Below are 22,118 nucleotides of genomic sequence, written 5' to 3'. Positions count from 1 at the left end.
TTGCAGATGATGTGGTGCTGTTGGCTTCATCAAGCCGTGACCTCCAACTCTCACTGGGGCGGTTTGCAGCCGAGTGTGAAGCGGTTGGGATGAAGATCAGCACCTCCAAATCCGAGACCATGGTCCTCAGCCGGAAAAGGGTGGCATGCCCTCTCCGGGTCGGGGACGAGATCCTGCCCCAAGTGGAGGAGTTCAAGTATCTTGGGGTCTTGTTCACGAGTGAGGGTAGGAGGGAGCGGGAGATTGATAGTCGGATTGGTGCAGCATCTGCAGTGATGCGGACTCTGCACCGGTCCGTTGTGGTGAAGAAGGAGCTAAGCCAAAAGGCGAAGCTCTCGATTTACCGGTCGATCTACGTTCCTACCCTCACCTATGGTCACGAGCTGTGGGTCGTGACCGAAAGAACAAGATCCCGGATACAAGCGGCCGAAATGAATTCCTCCGCAGGGTGTCCGGGCTCTCCCTTAGAGATAGGGTGAGAAGCTCGGTCATCCGGGAGGGGCTTGGTGTCGAGCCGCTACTCCTCCGCGTTGAGAGGAGCCAGTTGAGGTGGCTCGGGCCTCTGGTTCGGATGCCTCCTGGACGCCTCCCTGGAGAGGTGTTCCGGGCATGTCCCACTGGCGGGAGGCCCCGGGGTCGACCCAGGACACGCTGGAGAGACTATGTCGCTCGGCTGGCCTGGGAACGCCTTGGAATCCCGCCGGAGGAGCTGGCTGAAGTGGCTGGGGAGTGGGAAGTCTGGGCTTCCCTGCTAAAGCTGCTGCCCCCGCGACCCGACCCCGGAATAAGCGGAAGATAATGGATGGATGGATGGATGGATGGAGAAACACATATTTTTAATATTTGCATTTTTTCCTTTTTGCTTTTATTTCAATTGAAGAACAAAAAAAAAAAAAAAAAAACCAGATAATCATTCCCCTTTTTTTTATTATAAAAAAAAGACTATTTACTGGTTATTTCATGAATCAATATATATCTATTTTTTAATTATACTCGTCATGTTTCTCTCTCTAGTAAAACTCAAAATACAATTTTGCAGCATTTACAGTCGCCATTTTTTAATAGGTTAAAAAAAAGAATATTCACAATTAGGAGGCTTAAAAAAAGCAACAAATATTTATTTGTCAATTCATTTGATAACTGATCAGTAGTCACTTAGTCGATTAACCTTGACAGCCTGAATTGGCAGATATAAATAATAAGTTGTCTAATATTATCGGGTAGCCGATAATATTGGCCGATAGAAGCATTTTAAAATGATATCCGATAATTTTGACCTCGGTCTTTCATTATCGGTTTTGGGCAAATATGCATGTTGCCTTCAAAGTGAATGTAGAAGCCTTCTGCGTTTGTACAAGGGCTGGTCACAGCTTAGTATAGCAGTTACAGTATGCTTATTGACCATTAGATGTCTCCAAAATGAAATTCTTGGGATTTGTTATCTGAGCATTATCATGATTAAAGCATTCAATGGGGCATCACAATACAATTAGCCATAATATGTTAAGTCCACGACAGCATATATCGATATCGGTATCAGATTTTTGGGGTTGAAAAATATCGTGAAATTGGTTATCAGTTAAAAAGTCATTATCGGACAACTCTACTTGCTACTAACTGTTTTTATGTTTCTGGGGCTGATTTGATGGGCCATACGCCAGTTGCTTTACATTCGTGCTTGCATAAGTGTGCACGTCATGCACAAGCTTAACATAGGCTGCTGTTACGCTTTAGGTTAAGGGAGAAAAAAAAAAAAAAAAAAAAAAAAACTTCCTGTTGTCTCTTTAAAAAAAAAGCCCACGATTGCATATACTGGTATCGATTTGATATCGGGCTCGGGTGCCACCGCACCCTATAAGGACCCCCATAAGCTTCGCCCCTGATAAGAAACTATATCTACAATGTGGCCCGCGACAAAGATGAATTTGACATCTCTGCACGACTGTATAAAATAGTTAACTAACCAAAAGGACCTCTATTAGGACTTCTAAAGGACTATTTTCGCATATGTTTTGAATTGGTAACTACCCAACATTTAACTTCACCCTCAATTCTACCTCTCGGTGATGAGCGTGAAGACCAAAAAAAGGAGAAGTAATGATTCACAAACATCTGCTCCATTTCCGTGCATGATTCAGTGCATCCGGACGCACGTGCTTTTGCGTCGTCGTGCGACTCACCTCCACAATGTCCGAGTTGGTCCTGCTCTCGTGGGGCTCGTTGTACTCGGTGTATTTGAGCAGGACCTTGTCCATGTCTGTGCTGGCGTACTGGAACAGCTTGTTGGTGCTGTTGAAGATGATCAGGGCGATCTCACAGTCGCACAGCACGCTCAGCTCGTAGGCTTTCTTCATGAGGCCAAACTTTCTCTTTGTAAATGTCACCTGGGAGAGAGGAAGATAATGATTAGCCTTGGGAGAATTAGAGAAGTTTCTGTATACCAATGCTGAACTCTTTCAGTGCCATTCATGATGCTAGACGTACGATCATGTGAATTTAAACAAGTTTACCACTAGTAGACGTTCAATCCATTTGCACTGGGAGGGTTAGCAGCGAATGAACATTCAACCCTTTATAAAATGTTGAGCTTTGTGGTTACTTTATAGAAGGAAAAACCCAGCTCAGTCTATTTATGCCACAAAAAGGAACCTAAAACATTTGCGATCAATTCAAATTGAAAGTGCATTCAAGGAAAAGAGAAATCCGTTGAAGTTTGAACAACCCCCGACTGGCGCGGTCCTACCACTATACCAGGAAAAAGAAAAAGTTGCATTTTAAGGAACTGAAAATACTCTGTTTCGGAAAAATAACGGCCAAAAAGATCAGTTAATGTTTGTACATCAAAGGACGCAGAGGGACTTATGACAGATAAAATGTCCCTTTCTCAAAAGCCTTCTCCTTCTGCGCTATTAAAAGAAATGCACATCAATGACTACCCTCAGAAGAAAATAAAATGTTAGTGTTGCCCGAGTAACTAGCTTTCTATATAAATAGCCACCACTCATATTTATACCGAGTAGATGCTTCCACAAAAACTAGGTATTTTTGACTGGGATTTTTTTTTCATTATTCTTGGTTTGTTTGAGGAGTTTTTGCATGACGCAGATGTATTTGGTCGCCACGTCTTTTTATTTTGATAGAAGGGCGTATATTTACCAAACCTGGAGCAGTACAAGAAGTTGAAATGCAAGAAAGAAAAATATTGCAGCGCTTGCAAGGATTGACAGCAGAAATTAGTAAACTCAAGAGTCAGGTTTACTTTTCCCCCACACTTTATTTACACCACACTCATCCATCTCATGCATTGAACATATGCCAATGTGTCTGCCTAAATGAGATTAGGATTTTTGATTACCGTATTTTTCGGACTATAAATCGCACCTGAGTTTAAATTGCCTCAGCCAAACAATTTGCAAAGAAGTGGAAAAAAAACCCAAAACATTTATAAGTCATACCGGTGAATAAGTTGCATTTTTGGGGGACATTTATTTGATAAATACAACACTAAGAAAACATATGTCATCTTGAATGGCAATTTAAAATAAAAATAGAATAACAACAGGCTGAATAAGTGTACCGTATGCTAATGTTACACTGCTGCTCAATTACCATTTTCGGCTGCATATTTCACTACTCGCAGCTTGTAATCTGCAGAATATGTTTATTTTATTTTATTTTTTTTTGGTGCCATTTTGTTCAGTCCTTCTCAGTTGTTTTTATATGTTTTTGTAAGTTACCGCCACAAATCTCGATTCGGTACGTACCTCGGTTTTGAGGTCCCGGTTCGGTTCATTTTCGGTACAGTAAGAAAACAAAACGCAAAATATAAATGTGCTAGTTGTTTATTACACACTTTTGTGCTTCCAACAATAGGAACATTAGCCTATACAAAGCTAGAATTCTGCTAAAAAGTTGCGGGTATTTAAAGATAATTCAACAACAATTTGCCTTTCAGACCCCGCGTATTGGTCAAGAAAAAGGAAGCCCTGTGCTAATGAGAAAAGCAATCCCAATGACAAAGATTTTAACATGTATTTTATAAATGAAATGCCTCAATGAAACATTTTTTTTCTTATGAACGGTTTTCAAAAGCTTTATTGGTGGTTTCTCAAGTTAAAGCGCCACACAGAAATTAATACATTTAATTGTGTAAGCAGGATGTGTGTATTATTCTTATTATCTAATTACAGGTGTTTTAGCTCATTTGATTTGATTTATTTAAATGGGCTATTATTTATTTTATTATGTGTTTATATTTTACAAATGCGATGTAGTATTCATTTATATTGTATATTTTACTTTAGTTTCTATGTGAATATTAGTTCCTACTTGTTTTGTTGTGGTAGGAGGGTTTTGTATTGAACACAGGGCCTTGTTGGTTATTATTATAGCAGAGAAGACAGCAGTAAATCAACATAGACGAGTCAACTGTGCCCCGATCTACCACGCAAGAGATCTGATGGACTCAAAAAGTAGGTTACGATTGCATATTAGTTTGAAAATCGACCGGCTCCACCGTATTTTTACACGAGTGACGTCCGACCCGATCCTAGCTACCAGTAGTAGTATTGACGCAGGAGGGCTGCGTCTGGCGTCAAATAATAAGCTCTGCCGTTCTTTTTGCGTGCGTCGCGTAGAGCCGCTTCTGGGACGCATCTAACACGCGGGCGCACTGCGACTGGTGTGCATTGCCTGATTGACTCTAACGCCTGCTTTTCACTGCGTTCTCACATTGTTGCGCCATTGACGTTTCTGGGTTATAGTGTCCTACCGTGTTGGTCCTCATTATAGTAGAGAAGACGGAGTAAATATAATCTACACAAAGAAACTGTAACCCGATCAACTCACAGCCTTGAAAAGTAAGGGTTATATTATGTCAGAAACTCGTTTGGTATGCGTCCGTTCCGAACCGAGCACCACGTACCGAAAAGGTTCAATACTATTACATGTACCGTTACATCCTTAATCACTACTAGGAAAGTTATGTTGAATGCATAGAGTGGGAACCATCAAATGCAGTATTACTAACACTTTTTGAAGTGTATTCAGTTAATATTTTCAAATCAGTTTATTTTGCTCTAGTACTAGGCTGAAGTAATTGAAAACCTGAGTGAGTATTTATTTTTTAACTATTTCAAGTATTTCCACTTTTTATTTTGTTTTAGCTAATACAAAAATATATCTTATTTGGAAGCGCAATTTCACTGGTAAGGATTTAGAGTTAACTGTGTTTAATCCAACATTTAAAATGGTAGTATGTTATCACAAAAAAAAAAAAAAAAAAGTTACCAAGCTGGCGATTGCTACCTGACTAAAGTTTTTTTGTACGGATCATTACAAAAAAGGGTGTGTTGTAATTTGTTTGCACATAAACTGTGATATAAAGAATGTTAAAACAATAAAAACACAAATTCACAAATGTGATGTTTTCTTCTATTTGTTTTGCACTTTAATAGCAGCTGCATTTTAGTTTCAACCAGTAGGACAAACTTTAACATTTAACTGCTGTGATAAAAAAAAAAAAGAAGAAGGATTTTTTGTTTTCCTTTTGCACCGAACCCGTACCGAAACGTGACTTGTATGTACCGTGACACCCCTAATATCAAGCTTTTACACAGCCCCTCCTCTGCGTGCTACTTTTGTTGTCTTCCGTCGAGCTGTATTATTATTTACATTGGAGAGCTACACTGACACAGCTCTTTTTTAATGAGAAACATTGCATCAGAGCTGTGCTCAGCTGGCATTATCTACTGCATGTTTGTCTATTCTCTTCTGACACTTCAACGAGTGCCAAAAAATACAGAATTGAAACCTCCCGACTCTCAGTGAATCATGCTTTGAATGCAATAATAAAGACTACAAGTGAAGTCTTTCAAGAGAAAAGATCACGCTGCCCTTCACACTTTGAAAGCTGAAAGAGGAGCTGGGAATGACTGGATATTGATGGATAGTTTTGTATTACATGCAAGCACGTCTCCCAGGATGCACCAAGGAAACTGAATCCAACCCTCACCTCCACCCTTTCCTTCTTTCTCCCCCTACATTGAGTCGGTAACCTTGCGTGAATTGCTCCATCCTTAAACCACATTCCATCCAAAAGTCTTTCTGTCCATTTTGTGTAAATGCAGTAGCGGTACTTCTTACTCAGCGACTACAGAAGAGGGAAAATAAATGCTCCCATGGGATGTAAATATCATGCTGACATTTACACAATCAGATTTAAATGTGAAACAAACAAGGACAGTTAGATTAATTATTACATCCCAGAACTCTTGCTGGGCTTGGACTAATACATAGAAAAAATAAACAGTAGGACATGAGGTTGAAGCTGGCTATGTAAGAACAGCACTTGGAGTGTTGTCTTACAAGGACAACACGCTGTAGACAGCTAGCGGACGTCCGAGCTGCGTTATCACTCAGACACTAACTCTACCGGAGCCATCAGCATTTTAAAAGGTGGCACCTGGCATTCAGTGGGCTGTCTGTGAAGAGCACACATACACATTGATAACTGAGGGACAAACCATATGCCAGATTATATTGATGCACCATTTGCCTTGAGATGCAAGTTAAAATTTCTGTTGTTTATTTGTCGTTCTGAATATAAATACGCCGGTTGGTTTTGCTAAATGGTCTGTTTACGTGTGTATAAAATAAAACATGGATTTTTTTCCCCCTTCCACCGTGTTATATTTGAAAGGATCCAACTTGGAAAAATGTTAAGTAAACATGTTCACTATCAGTTAAAGGACAGTGAAATATGGACAAAAACCTAACATTGATCCAAAAACGTTTTGGAAGTTCAAAAGCAGAGGTTGTGAGTGTTGTCAGTTCGCCCTTTAAGTCATTCACTGTTGCCCAGAATATATGATTGAGTAGTTAATAAAATGATTGTTGTCAGCCCTCTCAGTCAAACTAGATTGGGCGTTTATTGTCGTGATTGGGAGCTGGCGAGTTAACATATCAAGTTCTTTTCAGTTGATTCCCAACTGGCTTTCATCACGCTCCAGAAGGCGAACAAGCATGATTACATAAAGCCAAAACTGACCAAACAATAACACCTAGATGAATTTCACACCACACCCACACATCTCAATGTGACACATACAGCACAACCTGCTATATAGCATACATCCACGCAAATACTATTTGTACATGCTTGCTTGAACAACCACCCTTGTACTTGAACATCAAGTGCGATGTACTAATTGGCGCCAGATCTTGACTTTTCAGCTCCGTAAATTGAAAAGACGTCATCATGTGACCTTATTAGGCCATAACATTCATTTGCCATGTTTAAAATGTGCTTGTCCTGCGTTCATCTTCACTTGTTTTATTGAGTAATCCTGGCTGATCCATTTAAAACTTGTATTATCTTAGTATAGAATGCAGAATTGCAATGTGAAAAGAGCATTGGGAAGACTTTCTTAAAATGATTTACCAATCTAATCTAGCTAAGTAGTATATACTCAATCATACAATACTTCTAGACCCATACATTCTTTGACTTTACGTGTTCACAATATGAACAAAACCCTAACCCATTCAGATAACAATAAACAAAACAAACTTCTGCCGATCTCACTCCGAATCACTTCAAATCAAGTTTTCATCTTCAGAATGACATTTGTAGTTGATTGCACCAACATTTTGTAAAGGGCATGCCTCGAGTATAAGTATCAATATATAAGTCGCACCTGAGTATAAGTCACAGGTCTAGCCAAACTATGGAAAAAGTGGGACTTATAGTCAAGAAAATAAGGTAAGTAAAATGTTTACAGTCTCAAAACTTAAAAATTCAATTGGAATTGATTTTCAAATGTCATGTTCTGCCATTTTTGCATTTCTTTTTTAACATTTCACGCTTCAGTCTTCAATCAAGATTCTTATAGGTATGAATGGGAAAACGGTGAACAAGTAGTTTGCACATTCGCCTCTAAATTCTGAACGTCGGTATTCCAATCTTAATTCTTGTTTTCATATGTGGAGTTAGCATGTTCTTTTCTCTGCTGGACATTATTTTCTTCAGCGTTGAATTTCCTTTCCCAAATTCCAAAAACATACAAATTAGTGCATGTGAATGTGAACGCTTGCTTTTTTTTTGTTTTTTTTTTGTTTAAATATGTACACTGCAATTGGCTGGCGACCTGACCAGGGCAGAGGCGATTGCTCTAAGACTGCAAGGGAAACTCAGCTTCCCCCAAAATGTCAAAAAATAAGTTATCAAGTGTTCAAGTCATTGACTAAATATGCTGTACAACACGCTCAACTTTTGTTCAGGATTAGCTTCTTATCACCGGTTATGATGCGGCTTGTTTTTCATTCATTCATGCAGCTTCACAGTACTGTAAACAGTGTTGACACCGTGCGTCTTGAGAGGTGAGAGTGCATTGTACCGCTACAGCAAAAAGAGACGAGTCATTGGCTAAAGACTGAGTTTTTCCCCACCCATCGGACGCCTTGCGTCTCTGTGGGTCTATGGGCAGTGGGAGGGGCTCGGCTGGCCCGGGCGCTCTGCTTCCATGATGATTGGATGATCGGTCTGAGGCTGAATCCCTTTTTGATTAACAACAAAATTAGCGAATCAGTGATCTTGTCTTATAAACATCCACGGGAGGCATTTTTCAATTTTCATTCCATTGTTCTGAGTTGAACCGGAAACTTTTCTAATTATCTAGCGGCATTTGCTTTGTTAAAAACGACTAGCGAAAACTTGAACTTCTATTTTTTATTTATTTATTTATTTTTCTATTGTAGCTGCTTTTGTTTGATGACTTGACTTCTGGCACTCTAATTTCTTATCCCACCAAGCAGCTGGTAGCGCAGAGCCCCTACACAGTCACAAAGCACTCATAGGTGGACACACTTTGAGCTTCCCCTCATTGAAAGAACCAGCAACTATCACTAGTCCACAGTGTATCACGTCTCTTTGAAAATGGACAAATAGCTGTTTTCTGTAAGACTATGAATCTGAACTGGACGTTGCTGGATATTGCAAGTGTAGCTCATGTCGAATGTATAAATATCACTACAAAATGTCATATTCAGAAGCTCACGTTCTTAAATTTCCTGTCAACCCCTTTCATCTTCTTCCTTGTCATCTTTATTCATGTACGTATGTTTGTCTGCGAAAAGGCAATTACGTGTGCGTCCCAGTCAAATGAGCAGAGATTTTGCTCTGCATAAAACGACATGTCACATTTCCGCTGGCATGAGTGGAGTAAGGCGGCCCGGGATAAACAGAGAAGAAGGCAGATTCGCCGCCACATGGGTGAGAGGGGAGACAGAGGGAAGAGAGCAAGAGGGTGTTGGGGTGAGAGAGAGCAGAGGAGAGGGGGGCGGACCTACAGGAAGCACATTTGTATGCATTTCCTCTCATAACAGGAAGAGGCCAGTGGCTTCCCCTTCACAATGGCTTCGCTTCTGCTTCCCACCTCCTGCCTGCTTCCCTGGGGGAGGCATAGGAGGAGTGGAGAGACAGGCACCTAAAACTACTCGCTTGAAACCAAACATGGTGCGCTCACACACACAAATACATGTCAGTCAGCTTTAGTTTTGTCCCGAGACAAACACTTCTCCCATTGTCAGGGGCCAGGCAGGAAGACACGAGCTTACGCAAAAGGAATACAAGGAGTCCAGGACCTGCTTCTGAACTCTGCATCACAGCCAAGGAAACAGTTAAGAGGGACACTCTGACAAAAGAGGCTTTGTCACCCCTTATAATATATGCCCTGCTCTTCTCTCTCTTCAAAATGCCACTTATCGTCATTTTCGGTGCACAAGGCAGAAGACTGGAGATCTTGTTCCCTTTCATTCAAAGTCTGAATCAAGAAGAGTCCATGTTGGATATTTAAAAGCTAACATTAACACGGAAATGACAAGTGCATTAATCATGGTGACTTACGGGATATCGTACATGTGAGTTGCAATCGTTTGTAATTATAATCCGGTACAGTAAGGTAATGGTTGGATGTGTTCCTCTCTTAGTGCTCCTGTTCAAAGATGAAAAGCTGCAAATTGTATTTTACATTACAAGGCTCTGAGTTAGTTAGAAATCATCATGAGAAAAATAACTTGATTGCTGTAAACTTTTGTCACGAGGCCACAACTGAAATGCATTTTAAAATATTCAACTCATTGGCTGCAATTAATGACGAAAGATGTCCAATCTATCTGAAATGGGAGAGTCTGGCAGCGATCTAACAATCCCTAGTCTAAAGGGATTCAACGTCGATTCCCCTGTCAATGGCGGTGAATGAGTAAATAGTTTGGGCATAGCGCACAAAGAAGCAAAATCGCAGCAACACCTGATGTTGGGTTACCAACAAGAATCGACAACTCAACAAAAATTATACATAACATTAATCGTCGAGTATTTTGATAGTCGATTAATCGTTTAGACATTGTTGACAAAAGAAATTCTCCAAATTCTCTTCTTTGAGCCTCTTATTAGTAAGCACTCCCTGATGTTTTGTTTGAATTTCATTTACTTTTTATTAACATTTATCTGTTGAAAATTAAACATGGAAAAAAAGAGTCAATCATCCTTTTTTAAATATTTTTCAAAATTATTTTACAAAATTAACTGAGAAACCTTTTGATAGTCGATTAATCGTTTAGATAATGTTCAAACAAAAAGTTGTCCAAATTCTCTTCTCTAAAGCTTCTTTATAGTCAGCACTTTGTTTTATTTTACTTTTACTGTTTGCTGTTCACTTTTTAGCATTTTCTAATAAAAAAAATTAACGGGGACAAAAAATTATTAAAAAAAAAAATTCGTAAATAATATTTTTTAGTTATTAAAGAAATTAAAACTTTTGAATAAATATTTTTTAAATTAAAAAAAGTAAAAAATTATTTAATTTTTTTGTATACTTGTTTTCATTGAATTCATTCATCAACATTTATTGAAATTTATAATTACATCTTTAATTAATCAATATGAAGAAAAAATGTCAATATTCTCCTATTTATTCTTAATTTATATTTTTCAAAAAAGATCATTCAATTCCAGCCATTCCAGTTAAAATAGCAGTGAATTCTTTACAAACCCAATTTCAACATCTGCTCTGAGAACGCCGCTATAATTCCAGTTTTCACACTCTTGACTCCATAACAATCAAGCTCTTAGGAAAAAGGTGTGAGCGGGTAAATGAAGCACGCATAAAACGATGCGAAAAACAAAACTTCAGCTGTCCAAAGAAAACTAGAACAATGAAGTGAGAGCTTGGTGAGCACTTTACAGGTGAGCTCGAGCAGAGCGAAGGTGACACTCGCAAAGGGAAGGTGGCAGGTGGGAACTAGGGGAACAAAAGGGTGATAAGGAGCTACCCCGCGGGTCTCATTATTTTCCTGCTGTTAATTTCACCAGCACATGTTCTCACCCTGGCACCGTTGATTGGAGTAAGGCTTTATGATCAGAACAAACAAACAGCCTCTTTTTACCATGTGCCCTCAGGCATCGCCTGTGTATCTTCCATGTGTTGTTTAACTTGGAGACGCCGTTATTTTACTTCCTGGCACTGATGACCTTCTCCATGTTTAACCTTTGGCCCCGCATCCTTGTTGGAAGCCTAATGTCTCCAGCTTAACTCACACAAATGTGCAAGCAAGTCGCCTGAATTTATCCCGTCAAGCACATAAGAGAGGCAAAACTAATTAACTCCAATTGTAGTAAATAAATTGGTACCGAGATGAGCAACTGCATACTGCTTACTGTATATATTGACCAGCAACAACAATAAAAAATGTATGTATGTATGTATGTGTGTGTGTATATATATATGTATATATGTATATATATATATATATATATATATATATATATATATATATATATATATATATATATATATATATGCAAAAATGGACAACACTCCCTATTTTACGTAGGGATTGACTGAGGTAACCGTTAAAGTCAGGTGGCACTTGTTTTTCATAAAGATAAGACACAAGCATTTTCAATGTTTGATTACACAGTTAACTGTATACCATTACCAGTGAACATACACTCCTGCATAAGGTATATTTTATATTGGCTAAAATCAAAGAAAAAGTGCAAATTGTTCCAAAAAATGAAAAGGCATCTTTTAAAATAGTGCAAAACCAAATACTCACTCAGTGTTTCAATGACTTCAGTTAGTAATACTGCATTTGATATTTCCCACTCTGTATATTCGCCATAACTTTCCTAGTAGTGATTAATGATAACTACGCGCATTGCCTCTACCGCCCCCTGGATTGCAGGAGGACACGGACATGAATTTTTAAAAATGTATTTATTTATTTTTTAACTGAAACATATATGCCGTCTGACTGCGTGCACTGAACTGTGATTCCCGTACCAAATACCGTTACACTCTTCGGAGAAAAACACACATGAGTTGATGAGAGATGGCGAAATATGTAAATCATTGCTGTTGAGCAATGATTTGATTGAACACACGAGGTGCGATGTGACTGCAGCGACAGTGACACGCATCGCCCTCTGGCTGTGCATCATCGTAAGTCTCTGATTGGCTATGAATTTTGAGGGCATTTCATAATTTCCGGTCTTTTCTGAGCACCAACAACTTCCCATACTGCTGTGTTTTTATTTATGTCCTGGAAATCATGCTGAGAGAGAGGTATCATAAAGTATGTGCTGATGGCACGTACAGTGCTAAAATGACATGCTCTCCCAAGTTTTTTTTTTTTTTTTTTGTTAATGACAACCAATGTTATAGAATCATTACAACTTGTAAAGAACAGCAAACGTACAAGAGATACGAGAAAAAATTAAATATCCATGTTGACAAAGTTTTTTTTTTCTCCATGTTGACAAAGTGTGGCGTGTGGATGGCCGGTGTCCTTACAGGTGATTTGTCAATAAATCCGTTGCTCATTCCTTGTAGTACAAGGCGACAGAAATAGAACCATTTCCTGTTTTCCTATACCGCGTCGCTGGTCAGCATGTGCAAGTGTACGTGTACGAGCGTGAAATTTCATGTGCAGGAACATCCCGGGTTGCTTCGCCGCAAGAGGGTTGGCGATTTTCACCTCGTAACTCTTGTTCCATTGAAAATGTATCCAATGCGACCGACGTTGCTTCCCTTGTGTTTTGCCCCTTATATTGTAACTATCCGAGAGCTGCTATAATTTTTTGACTCTCTCATGTCATAACTAAATGAGGTCATCATTTTTTATTTAATTTTATTTTTCTTAATTGCAAAACAATAACAAGCCTTATAGTCTTCTTGGAAACACAGAGACAAGTCGGCATAACATCCTGTCAAAAGTTAGGCCTTCCAAAAAAAGCACAATAACAGTTTTGATAGACTTTATTTGGCCCCATGTTGGGGTTTTTGGGAGTCACGCTCCTACTATTTTCTGGTAGTTATTGTTTGTTATCTGGCTTGTTCACCACTTCTAAATTAGCCGGCGAATGGCCCAGGAATGTGCAGTTGAACTGTGTTAGTATAACTTTGCACAGACTTTTAACAGGAATTGATGGGCAGATATTGCCTGTTGCCGAACAGACAGGGAGGGTTATTGCTTTGAGTTATTAAATAAAAACTTGCATTGCATAATGAGCCTCACTATAGGGTTGGGACATATAGACAAAAAAAAAAAGGATCACCATTTTTTTAAAAACCTGTGACGTATAGTCCCAAAAATATGGTAAACATGCCATGGCTAATTACCTAGAGTGATCCTGATGTTAAAATCACACAGCCTTAAGTCACTGTCTGTTCAGCTAACGAACTGGATAAACATACTTCGATTCCGGGTAATTATTGGCCAGGCTAAGGCTTTGTGTATGAAAAGTGGTGAAAGTATGACAACTTGGGCAAATTCTTAATGGGGAAAAAAATATATCATCAAACATGAAATCGTATGAAAATCAAGGTTCCTATCTATATTTGGTAAGTCGTCTTAATGTTGGTTAGCCAGTGTATTTAAAATACATACTCCTTAAAGAACATATTAAATCCACCATCTATCAAAGTGTCAGACTGAATCAATGTTTCAAATCTATCCATGCGCGCACACACCTAAGCTTATATATTGCATGTCTGCTTTCCATGGGCAGTCCATGAGGGGTTCTTTTATGTGTCTGAGGCAGGGAGAGGGTCTGAGTGGTCAGGGGGCTGCGAGCCAGGCCTCACACACTGCTGCCCACTGTCCAAAGCTTTGGGCAGCCAGTCAACAACAGGGAGGCCTGGCTCTTCTGCCACGGCCCTGGGGAAGCGTTTCGGGGGCCCGGGGTGGCAGCCCAAAGTGGCCGCCCAGGGAGAGACGGGCCAGCTGCCCAAAGCTATGCTGCCTCTGCAGCTGGGCGGGCCGGGAAGCAATGTAGGTGGCATCCTGGTGATGACAGCTTGGTGCTACATCAAAAGCTTGGAGGATGGAAATGCGAGGAATTCAAGGGGAAACTTTTAATTAGGATTTTTTGACATATGTCTGTTATGTATGGTGACTGGTGTACATTTCTGGTCCAAAACTGTACATTTTTGGTCATGTGAAAAAAATTAGAATATGGTTTGTAAATATGTTAAAATGGGACTGACATTGGCTGCTGGCACGATTTTATAACCCGGACCTTACGTCATTTTTGGTCGGCAGCGGCTGTCACAATGTTGGTTGTGTTTTGTTCCAAAGTGAGCTTTCCCGATGTCCTAACTGCAGACAATTCAAGCTCATCAAGACTGTATTTAAGCCGGTGATCCAAGAGAAGTGTGTCGAGATATATCTTCCTGGGCACTATTCGACACCTCTGCCGCCCGTGTTTTGAAGTCCCTTACGTTGTCCTGGTATTTGAGTGTACTGTATTTGTTTTGTTGTCTTATCGGCTCTCCGCCTACCGCTTAGGTTAGTATTATTGATCCCTGTCACAGATCCATTGTGTTATTCCCCCTTTTCCGCGATTGCGTGTATTTTTCTTTGTATTTAATTAACGCTTAAATGCATCCCTCCGATGTTTTCTGGTTTGGAGTACAACCTTGTTTCTGCAGTAGCGAGCCTTACATCGACAACAAAATAAACCACGCATTTCGAAAGATGGATGAAGAACTCTTTTCCTCAGTTCCACGATCCCGTTGTAATTTTAATTTCATTATGTTTTCAGTTTAAATGAGCTATTTCCAGCTTGTTGATTGATAATTATGAGTTTGTTTACCACTTTTCATCTTACTGCGAAGAAAGAGGAAGTGACGATCAGCACGCCTTGATATTTACTTCATCAGCAATCGTGCTGTGACCAGGGAATTTAACGCCTGATTTCACGCACACCGCTTCCCGGGAAAGTCCCGGACATTATACTAAGACGCGACCCGTGAATTGTCTGCATAATCTTTGTGTCAGTCGACCCGGGAAATTGTTTTCACACATAAGGGTTACCTGTTTAAATCCTGCGATTTTCACTGTATTTCGGTGTGTGTGAAAGGGGCTTTATACTCAGTTGCGACTTATAGTCCAAAAATACAGTATCTGGATAACTGACTTGCAATTCACCCCCTCATAAAAAATCTGGAGGTAAGAATGCCATTGTAGAAAAAAAATTAATCATATCTACATGAATGTTATTTATTCCTTTTAAACGCATAAAAATAGTAAAAGTATGTAAAGCACGTGATGTTGGAGGCGGGTTTTCAACAAACTCTTCTCTTGTTTATTTGTCTTGGGTGACATTCTCTCAAAAAAGGAAGTGAAAATATGCTAAATTCAACTTCTGTTTTTTTAGTCTTTTAAGAAGAAGGTTGGAGTTTCTGCTCTGCCTTGTGATGCTGTCCAATGCAGTGATGTCATTCATTTTGACATGCCATATATGGAGTCACCCTGAATCAAAATGTGATGATTCAACTCAAATTTCATTTTATCCCAGGCAAAATCAATCGGAGTCCATCGCCGTCAATGGCAGCGAATGACTAAACTCCAGCTAAACAAACTGTTTTATTGACTCTTATTGCTGAACCCTTTCCCTCTCTCTCCTTGTAAGTAAAGCCCGGATATCTCAGGCATCGATTCCCCTCAGGTGTCCTTCCTGTCTCCCTCTTTCCCCTCCTTATCCTCAGGAGCCGGATGGCCCGTTGCATGTGGCGGGCTCAGTCTAAGGTGAGAGAAGGGCTGAGATAACAGCGAGGAGGAAGCGCGGGTGCTGCTGCAACACGATAGCCAGAGCCCTCGTAGGAAACTCTGTGACCTCTCGACAAAGTGATGCTTTGCCTCTTTTTCCAAAGAGAGGATGCTGTGTCACAACTAAGGGTGGGAACATCTGGGTACCTCACGATACGATACGATTTGCAATGCAAGGCTCTCACGATATGGCGATACGACAATTATCAACACATGGGTGAGGAAATCATTCTAGGATATTCTAACAACCAACTAATAAACAGAAAAACAAGTTATTTTCATCTTTCTGCTGTGAATTGGAATGAATTCAATGATAGTAGACGTCCAATCCGCTTCAAAAGAATTGGACGTCAGTGGCAGCCAATGCCAAGCAATGAGTTCATTTTGGGCATTTCACATTGTTTCCTCTTGATTTTCGGTCACTTCCTTTTCGTTTTGGGGCATTTACGGCAAGGGTGTAGGTTTGATCTCAACATTGGTAGGGATGATATAACATCATAACCTGCATGTACACTTTTTGCTCTGGATGGGACATTAATAAGACCAAACAGATTGGGTGAACGGGGGTCAGGGCGACATTTCTCATGAATATGAACCTAATTAATTGATATGCTAAATCGGGGGTGCTCATTACATCGATCACGATCGACCAGTCGATCGTTACGGTAGAGTGGGTAGCTCACGGCATCTCCCCCCAAAAAATATATTTATTTTTTCAATGTACATTATTATTATTATTATACATTATTATTATTATGATTATGTTGTGTGTATGCTGTATTGTGAGAGCCGCATATGAGTTTTTGAAATACCCGTCTCTAAGAAGCTTCTTGCTCACGTCTTTCTGGTTCCATAATTACCAGCAGAGTTCACTACATTTCTTCCAGTTTAATTAACGTTAACAGTAGGAAACACAAACAGAAGGACACTTCTCTCTGAGCAGCTTCCTACTCGAGTTTTGAAGGTTATCAATTTCACACAGTTTAATGTTATGCTAACTCAGACGTAGGTCGGACTTTCAGTAGCAAATTAGTGGTGGGTTTCCCACCTTCGTGATGTTGGCGTCTTTTTAAATTATTTACAGTGGCTGCTGCTGGCCAAAAAAAAACCCTTGTAATAACCCTCCTCTTCGAAGGGTTGTCAACATGTATTTCTGTCGGGGCTGTGTGATTGTGTGCGTGTGTGTCGGTGGGTTGGGGTCAAGTCATCAGCCAATCAAACGTACGCTTGGGTGGGGTGGACCGGCACATTCAGCAAGTGAAAAGGAGTAAATGTAAGTTTTAACACAATAAAACACAAGAACACAATAAAAATAATTCACTTAATAATGGTAGGCTAGATTGAATTCTATTCTTACAACATATGGGAAGACAATCTAAATTACCTGTATAATTGAAATCATTATCTATAAAGTTGCATATAGGCTGGTTGGGACAATTTGAGCATCCTAAAAAAGTTGCTAGTGTTATGTCCCTACCGTCCCCATGTTATCCTTCGCCCTTGATTTACGGGTATCTTCTTGTTGATTTTGGGGTATTTACAGGTCACTTCCTGTTGATTTAACATGATTTAACATTTAATATTGATGATAATAAATTATGCAAAATTAAACATAATAATACTAATATATAGGAATTTGCTCTACAAAGTGTTAGGGAATTTTAGTCCAAAAAGAAGAAGCGCAATGCTTTTATTATTAGTATTTTTTTAGACACATTATGATGTTGATCGATGGTTTGCATAGCATTGCGTCCATTTATTGTTACATCCCTCCTTGGGGTGGGAAGCTTTGAGTACCTCGTGATATGATACGATTTGTGATACAAGGCTCGCGATACTGATGATCTCACGAAATGGCGATACAACAATGGTCGATACATGGGTCAGGAATTCATTCTACAATTCATCACATATCGATTTTTGGTCCTTTCCTGTTGGTTTTGCGGCATTTACGGGTCACTTCCTGGTGATTTTGGGGCATTTACAGCTTACTTCCTGTTGATTTTTTGGGTTACTGAAAAGGAGGTGATTGAAGAATATCCCCAATTGTATAGAAAGTCACTCAAAATCAACAGAAAGTAACCTGTAAATGCCCTAAAATGACCCGGAAGTGACCTGTAAATACCCACAAAAGACTGGCCGTGAATGCTCTGGTTTCAGTGCCATTGACTGAGCTAGACTTCCAATCCAGTCAAAGTGAACTGGATGTCTAGCACTGTCAAAGGCAGCCAGTCAGCTAACATAGACACTATTCTAATGGAAGATTTTGGTAGCAACCGGTTGACACCTTTTTAAAACGATATATTGCTTCTTGGTGGGACCATCTAATTACAGTTGTGGTCAAAAGTTTACATACACTTGTGAAGAACATAATGTCATGGCTTTCTTGAGTTTCCAGTTATTTCTACAACTCTGATTTTTCTCCGATAGAGTGATTGAAACAGATACTTCTTTGTCACAAAAAACATTCATGAAGTTTGGTTCTTTTATGACTTTATTATGGGTGAACAGAAAAAGTGATCAAATCTGCTGGGTCAAAGATATACATACATGGATCTGAAAAAGCGAATCATTGACTTGAACAAGTCAGGAAAGTCACTTGGAGCCATTTCAAAGCAGCTGCAGGTCCCAAGAGCAACAGTGCAAACAATTGTTTGTAAGTATAAAGTGCATGGCACTGTTTTGTCACTGCCACGATCAGGAAGAAAACGCAAGCTATCACCTGCTACTGAGAGAAAATTGGTCAGGAGGGTGAAGATTCAACCGAGAATCACCAAAAAGCAGATCTGCCAAGAATTAGAAGCTGCTGGAACACAGGTATCAGTGTCCACAGTCAAGCGTGTTTTGCATCTCCATGGACTGAGAGGCTGCCATGCAAGAAGGAAGCCCTTGCTCCAAAAGCGGCACCTTAAGGCTCGACTGAAGTTTGCTGCTGATCACATGGACAAAGATAAGACCTTCTGGAGGAAAGTTCTGTGGTCAGACGAAACAAAAATCGAGCTGTTTGGCCACAATGCCCAGCAATATGTTTGGAGGAGAAAAGGTGAGGCCTTTAACCCCAAGTACACCATGCCTACCGTCAAGCACGGTGGTGGTAGTATTATGCTGTGGGGCTGTTTTGCTGCCAATGGAACTGGTGCTTTACAGAGAGTAAATGGGATAATTAAGAAGGAGGATTACCTTCAAATTCTTCAAGATAACCTAACATCATCAGCCCGAAGATTGGGTCTTGGGCGCAGTTGGGTGTTCCAACAGGACAATGACCCCAAACACACATCAAAAGTGGTAATGGAATGGCTAAATCAGGCTAGAATTAAGGTTTTTTAATGGCCTTCCCAAAGTCCTGACTTAAACCCCATTGAGAACTTGTGGACAATGCTGAAGAAACAAGTCCATGTCAGAAAGCCATCAAATTTAACTGAACTGCACCAATTCTGTCAAGAGGAGTGGTCAAAGATTCAACCAGAAGCTTGCCAGAAGCTTGTGGATGGCTACCAAAAGCGCCTAATTGAAGTGAAAATGGCCAAGGGACATGTTACCAAATATTAGCGCTGCTGTATGTATATTTTTGACCCAGCAGATTTGATCACTTTTTTCTGTTCACCCATAATAAAGTCATATAAGAACCAAACTTCATGAATGTTTTCTGTGACAAAGAAGTTTCTGTTCCAATCACTCTATCAGAGAAAAATCAGAGTTGTAGAAATAACTGGAAACTCAAGAGATCCATGACATTATGTTCTTCACAAGTGTATGTAAACTTTTGACCACAACTGTATATATATAATAAAACTTAGTATATCTTCTCGAACTGCATATTGTCTATTATAGTCAATTATAGTGGTTACAGTGAGCTAACGTATTCTAATGGAAGAATTTAGTAGCGACCTGTTGATTCCTTTTTTTTTTTTTTATTTCCGATATACTGTCACACCCGGTGAAATTACTGGTAGCAGCTTCTTTATCTCAGGTGCATTTTCTCACATGCAAGGGTTAGTTGGAAGCTCACGCGTAAAGCTCAGTCATGACAAGCACTCCTTCAGCATTGACTAATCAATTCCATGAGCATTTTTATTTTTACTCTAAGTGACTCCACAGAGTGATGAAAGCGTTACTGTGTCAGACTTATGTCAGAGAATTAAGAAAGGCCTGAAGCTGGTCAGAGTGACTGTGTTTTTGACCTGTGATCCAGAGGCCAAGCTAGATGCGTATGGATCCAATTTGAAATGTCGGGAAGCTGAAAAAGTGTCAGTGGTCAGTTTGGAGCACAGGAAGTGATCGATTGAGTGCCTCAGGGCAGCGAGGAAGGAACGCTCTCTTTGTCTTTTTTTTTAACAGCCGCAGACCTAAGAGTGGGCTCGTGTCACATAGTCCAATTTTTCATGTAATGCATGAAACTGCGGCTGAGATTTATAGGGTGTAACGTGTGCGAGGGGACTTACAAAGTACGTACAGGAACTGAAAATAGGAAAAATACAGAGTTGGTACACCGGCTGAAATAGATATCTGTGCGTGGGATTTTGTTGCTTGTCTAATGGCTCACAAGCACTGTTGTAGATCATCCTGAAAATGTTTGATTGGGTTGGGATCAGAGTTATAGCGACAAACTCACCCAAGTAAAAAAAGCATAATATTTTGTTGATTGCGGTTGTTCGCGATAATGCACGAAAGAGCTCATTTGCTTTCTGACATTAATTCTTAAAGTAACAAGTAGAAGTGGTCATAAAAAAACAAGGAAATTTAAGTGTGAGAGCGGGGATGCTACAACACATCTTGATAATATGTTTAACTTATTTAGTGATGAAACGATTGTGGCAAGATAAAAAGGCAGGAAATTTTAGTTTCAAGATGAGTGATATATACTTCAAAGAGGTGGATTTAAAGAATTGTAAATCCTGTTGTCGATAAGCACAACATGTGGAGACCACAAACATTTGCTGAACATAGTAGCACTTCCAATCTAAACATTAGTAACTCAATGGTTGCAGCTAACAGTGATAGACGTCCAATCTATTTGAACTGGGAGGGCTAGCAGCGAATGAACGAACTGCCAACCCTCCCAGTTTAAAAGGATTGGACATCTACTAGTGACAAAACTACATTTAATTCACAGCGACAGAATGAAAATATCCACGATTTAACTCATTCAGTATCATTGACAGTGATTGATGTCGAATTCATTTAAGCTGCGATAGCTGACATTGAGTGAACAGATTAATAGATGCCTAATTAATTTTGACTGGAAAGGCTGGTGAGTCAGCCAATGAGTAGCAGTCCGTCATGGACGATGGTCTTTTACTCTCTTATAGTGTAAAATGTTCGCTGCCAGGCCATTAAAACAGTAAAAAAGCTGTTGATATGTTTACACGACACCGATCTTATGCAATAATGCAAAAGTGTCGATTTGACGTTATTTCAATTCTGCGTTTACACGACAATTATGTCTGGGGAAAACTGCGTACACATGGAAGTGCATAAGTGCATGAACCCTCCAATTTGCCGATGTAGTATGCATTCCCAATGTGTAGGTGCCAGCACCACCATAACCTCCTGTGTGTAACCTTTCCCTTCTGCTGTTTCCTCTTTCGTCCTGGTCTATAACAACATTGCCAGGCGAAATGTTCTTCTCTGATCAAAATTACTTTCTGTGATTAGAGTAGTGAAAACTTGAATATATTCTGGAATACAGTGGTATGAAAAATTATCTGAACCTTTTGGAGTTTCTCACATTTCTGCATAAAATCACCATCAAATGTGATCCGATCCTTGTCAAAATCACACAGGTGAAAATACAGTGTCTGCTTTAACTAAAACAACCCAAACATTTATAAGTTTTCATATTTTGATAAGGATGGCATGCAAACAATGACAGAAGGGGGAAGAATAAGTAAGTTAACACTCTACCTAAGGAGACTTAAAGAGCAATTCAAACCAATTTTTACCAAACATTTTAAGTCAGGCGTGTGCCCAATCACTGATGAGTGGTTTAAAGCTGCCCTGCCCAC

General features: G+C 39.8%; 1 protein-coding gene across 7 annotated transcripts in view; it reads right to left on the bottom strand.

Moving 5' to 3' along the window:
• Positions 1 to 22,118, bottom strand: part of mef2cb (myocyte enhancer factor 2cb) — a 145,324-nt gene that overhangs the window by 61,873 nt on the left and 61,333 nt on the right. For all 7 annotated transcript variants that reach the window (XM_057831028.1, XM_057831031.1, XM_057831032.1 and 4 more), the window contains one exon: positions 2,181 to 2,384. In XM_057831028.1, coding sequence (XP_057687011.1) covers positions 2,181 to 2,384 — 204 coding nt within the window. The remainder of the gene's footprint in view (positions 1 to 2,180; positions 2,385 to 22,118) is intronic.

Source organism: Corythoichthys intestinalis, chromosome 3 (assembly GCF_030265065.1).
Source record: "Corythoichthys intestinalis isolate RoL2023-P3 chromosome 3, ASM3026506v1, whole genome shotgun sequence".
In the NCBI taxonomy this organism is placed as follows: Eukaryota; Metazoa; Chordata; class Actinopteri; order Syngnathiformes; family Syngnathidae; genus Corythoichthys; species Corythoichthys intestinalis.
Note: the sequence above shows the minus strand (reverse complement) of the source record. Positions and strands in the feature narration are given on the sequence as shown.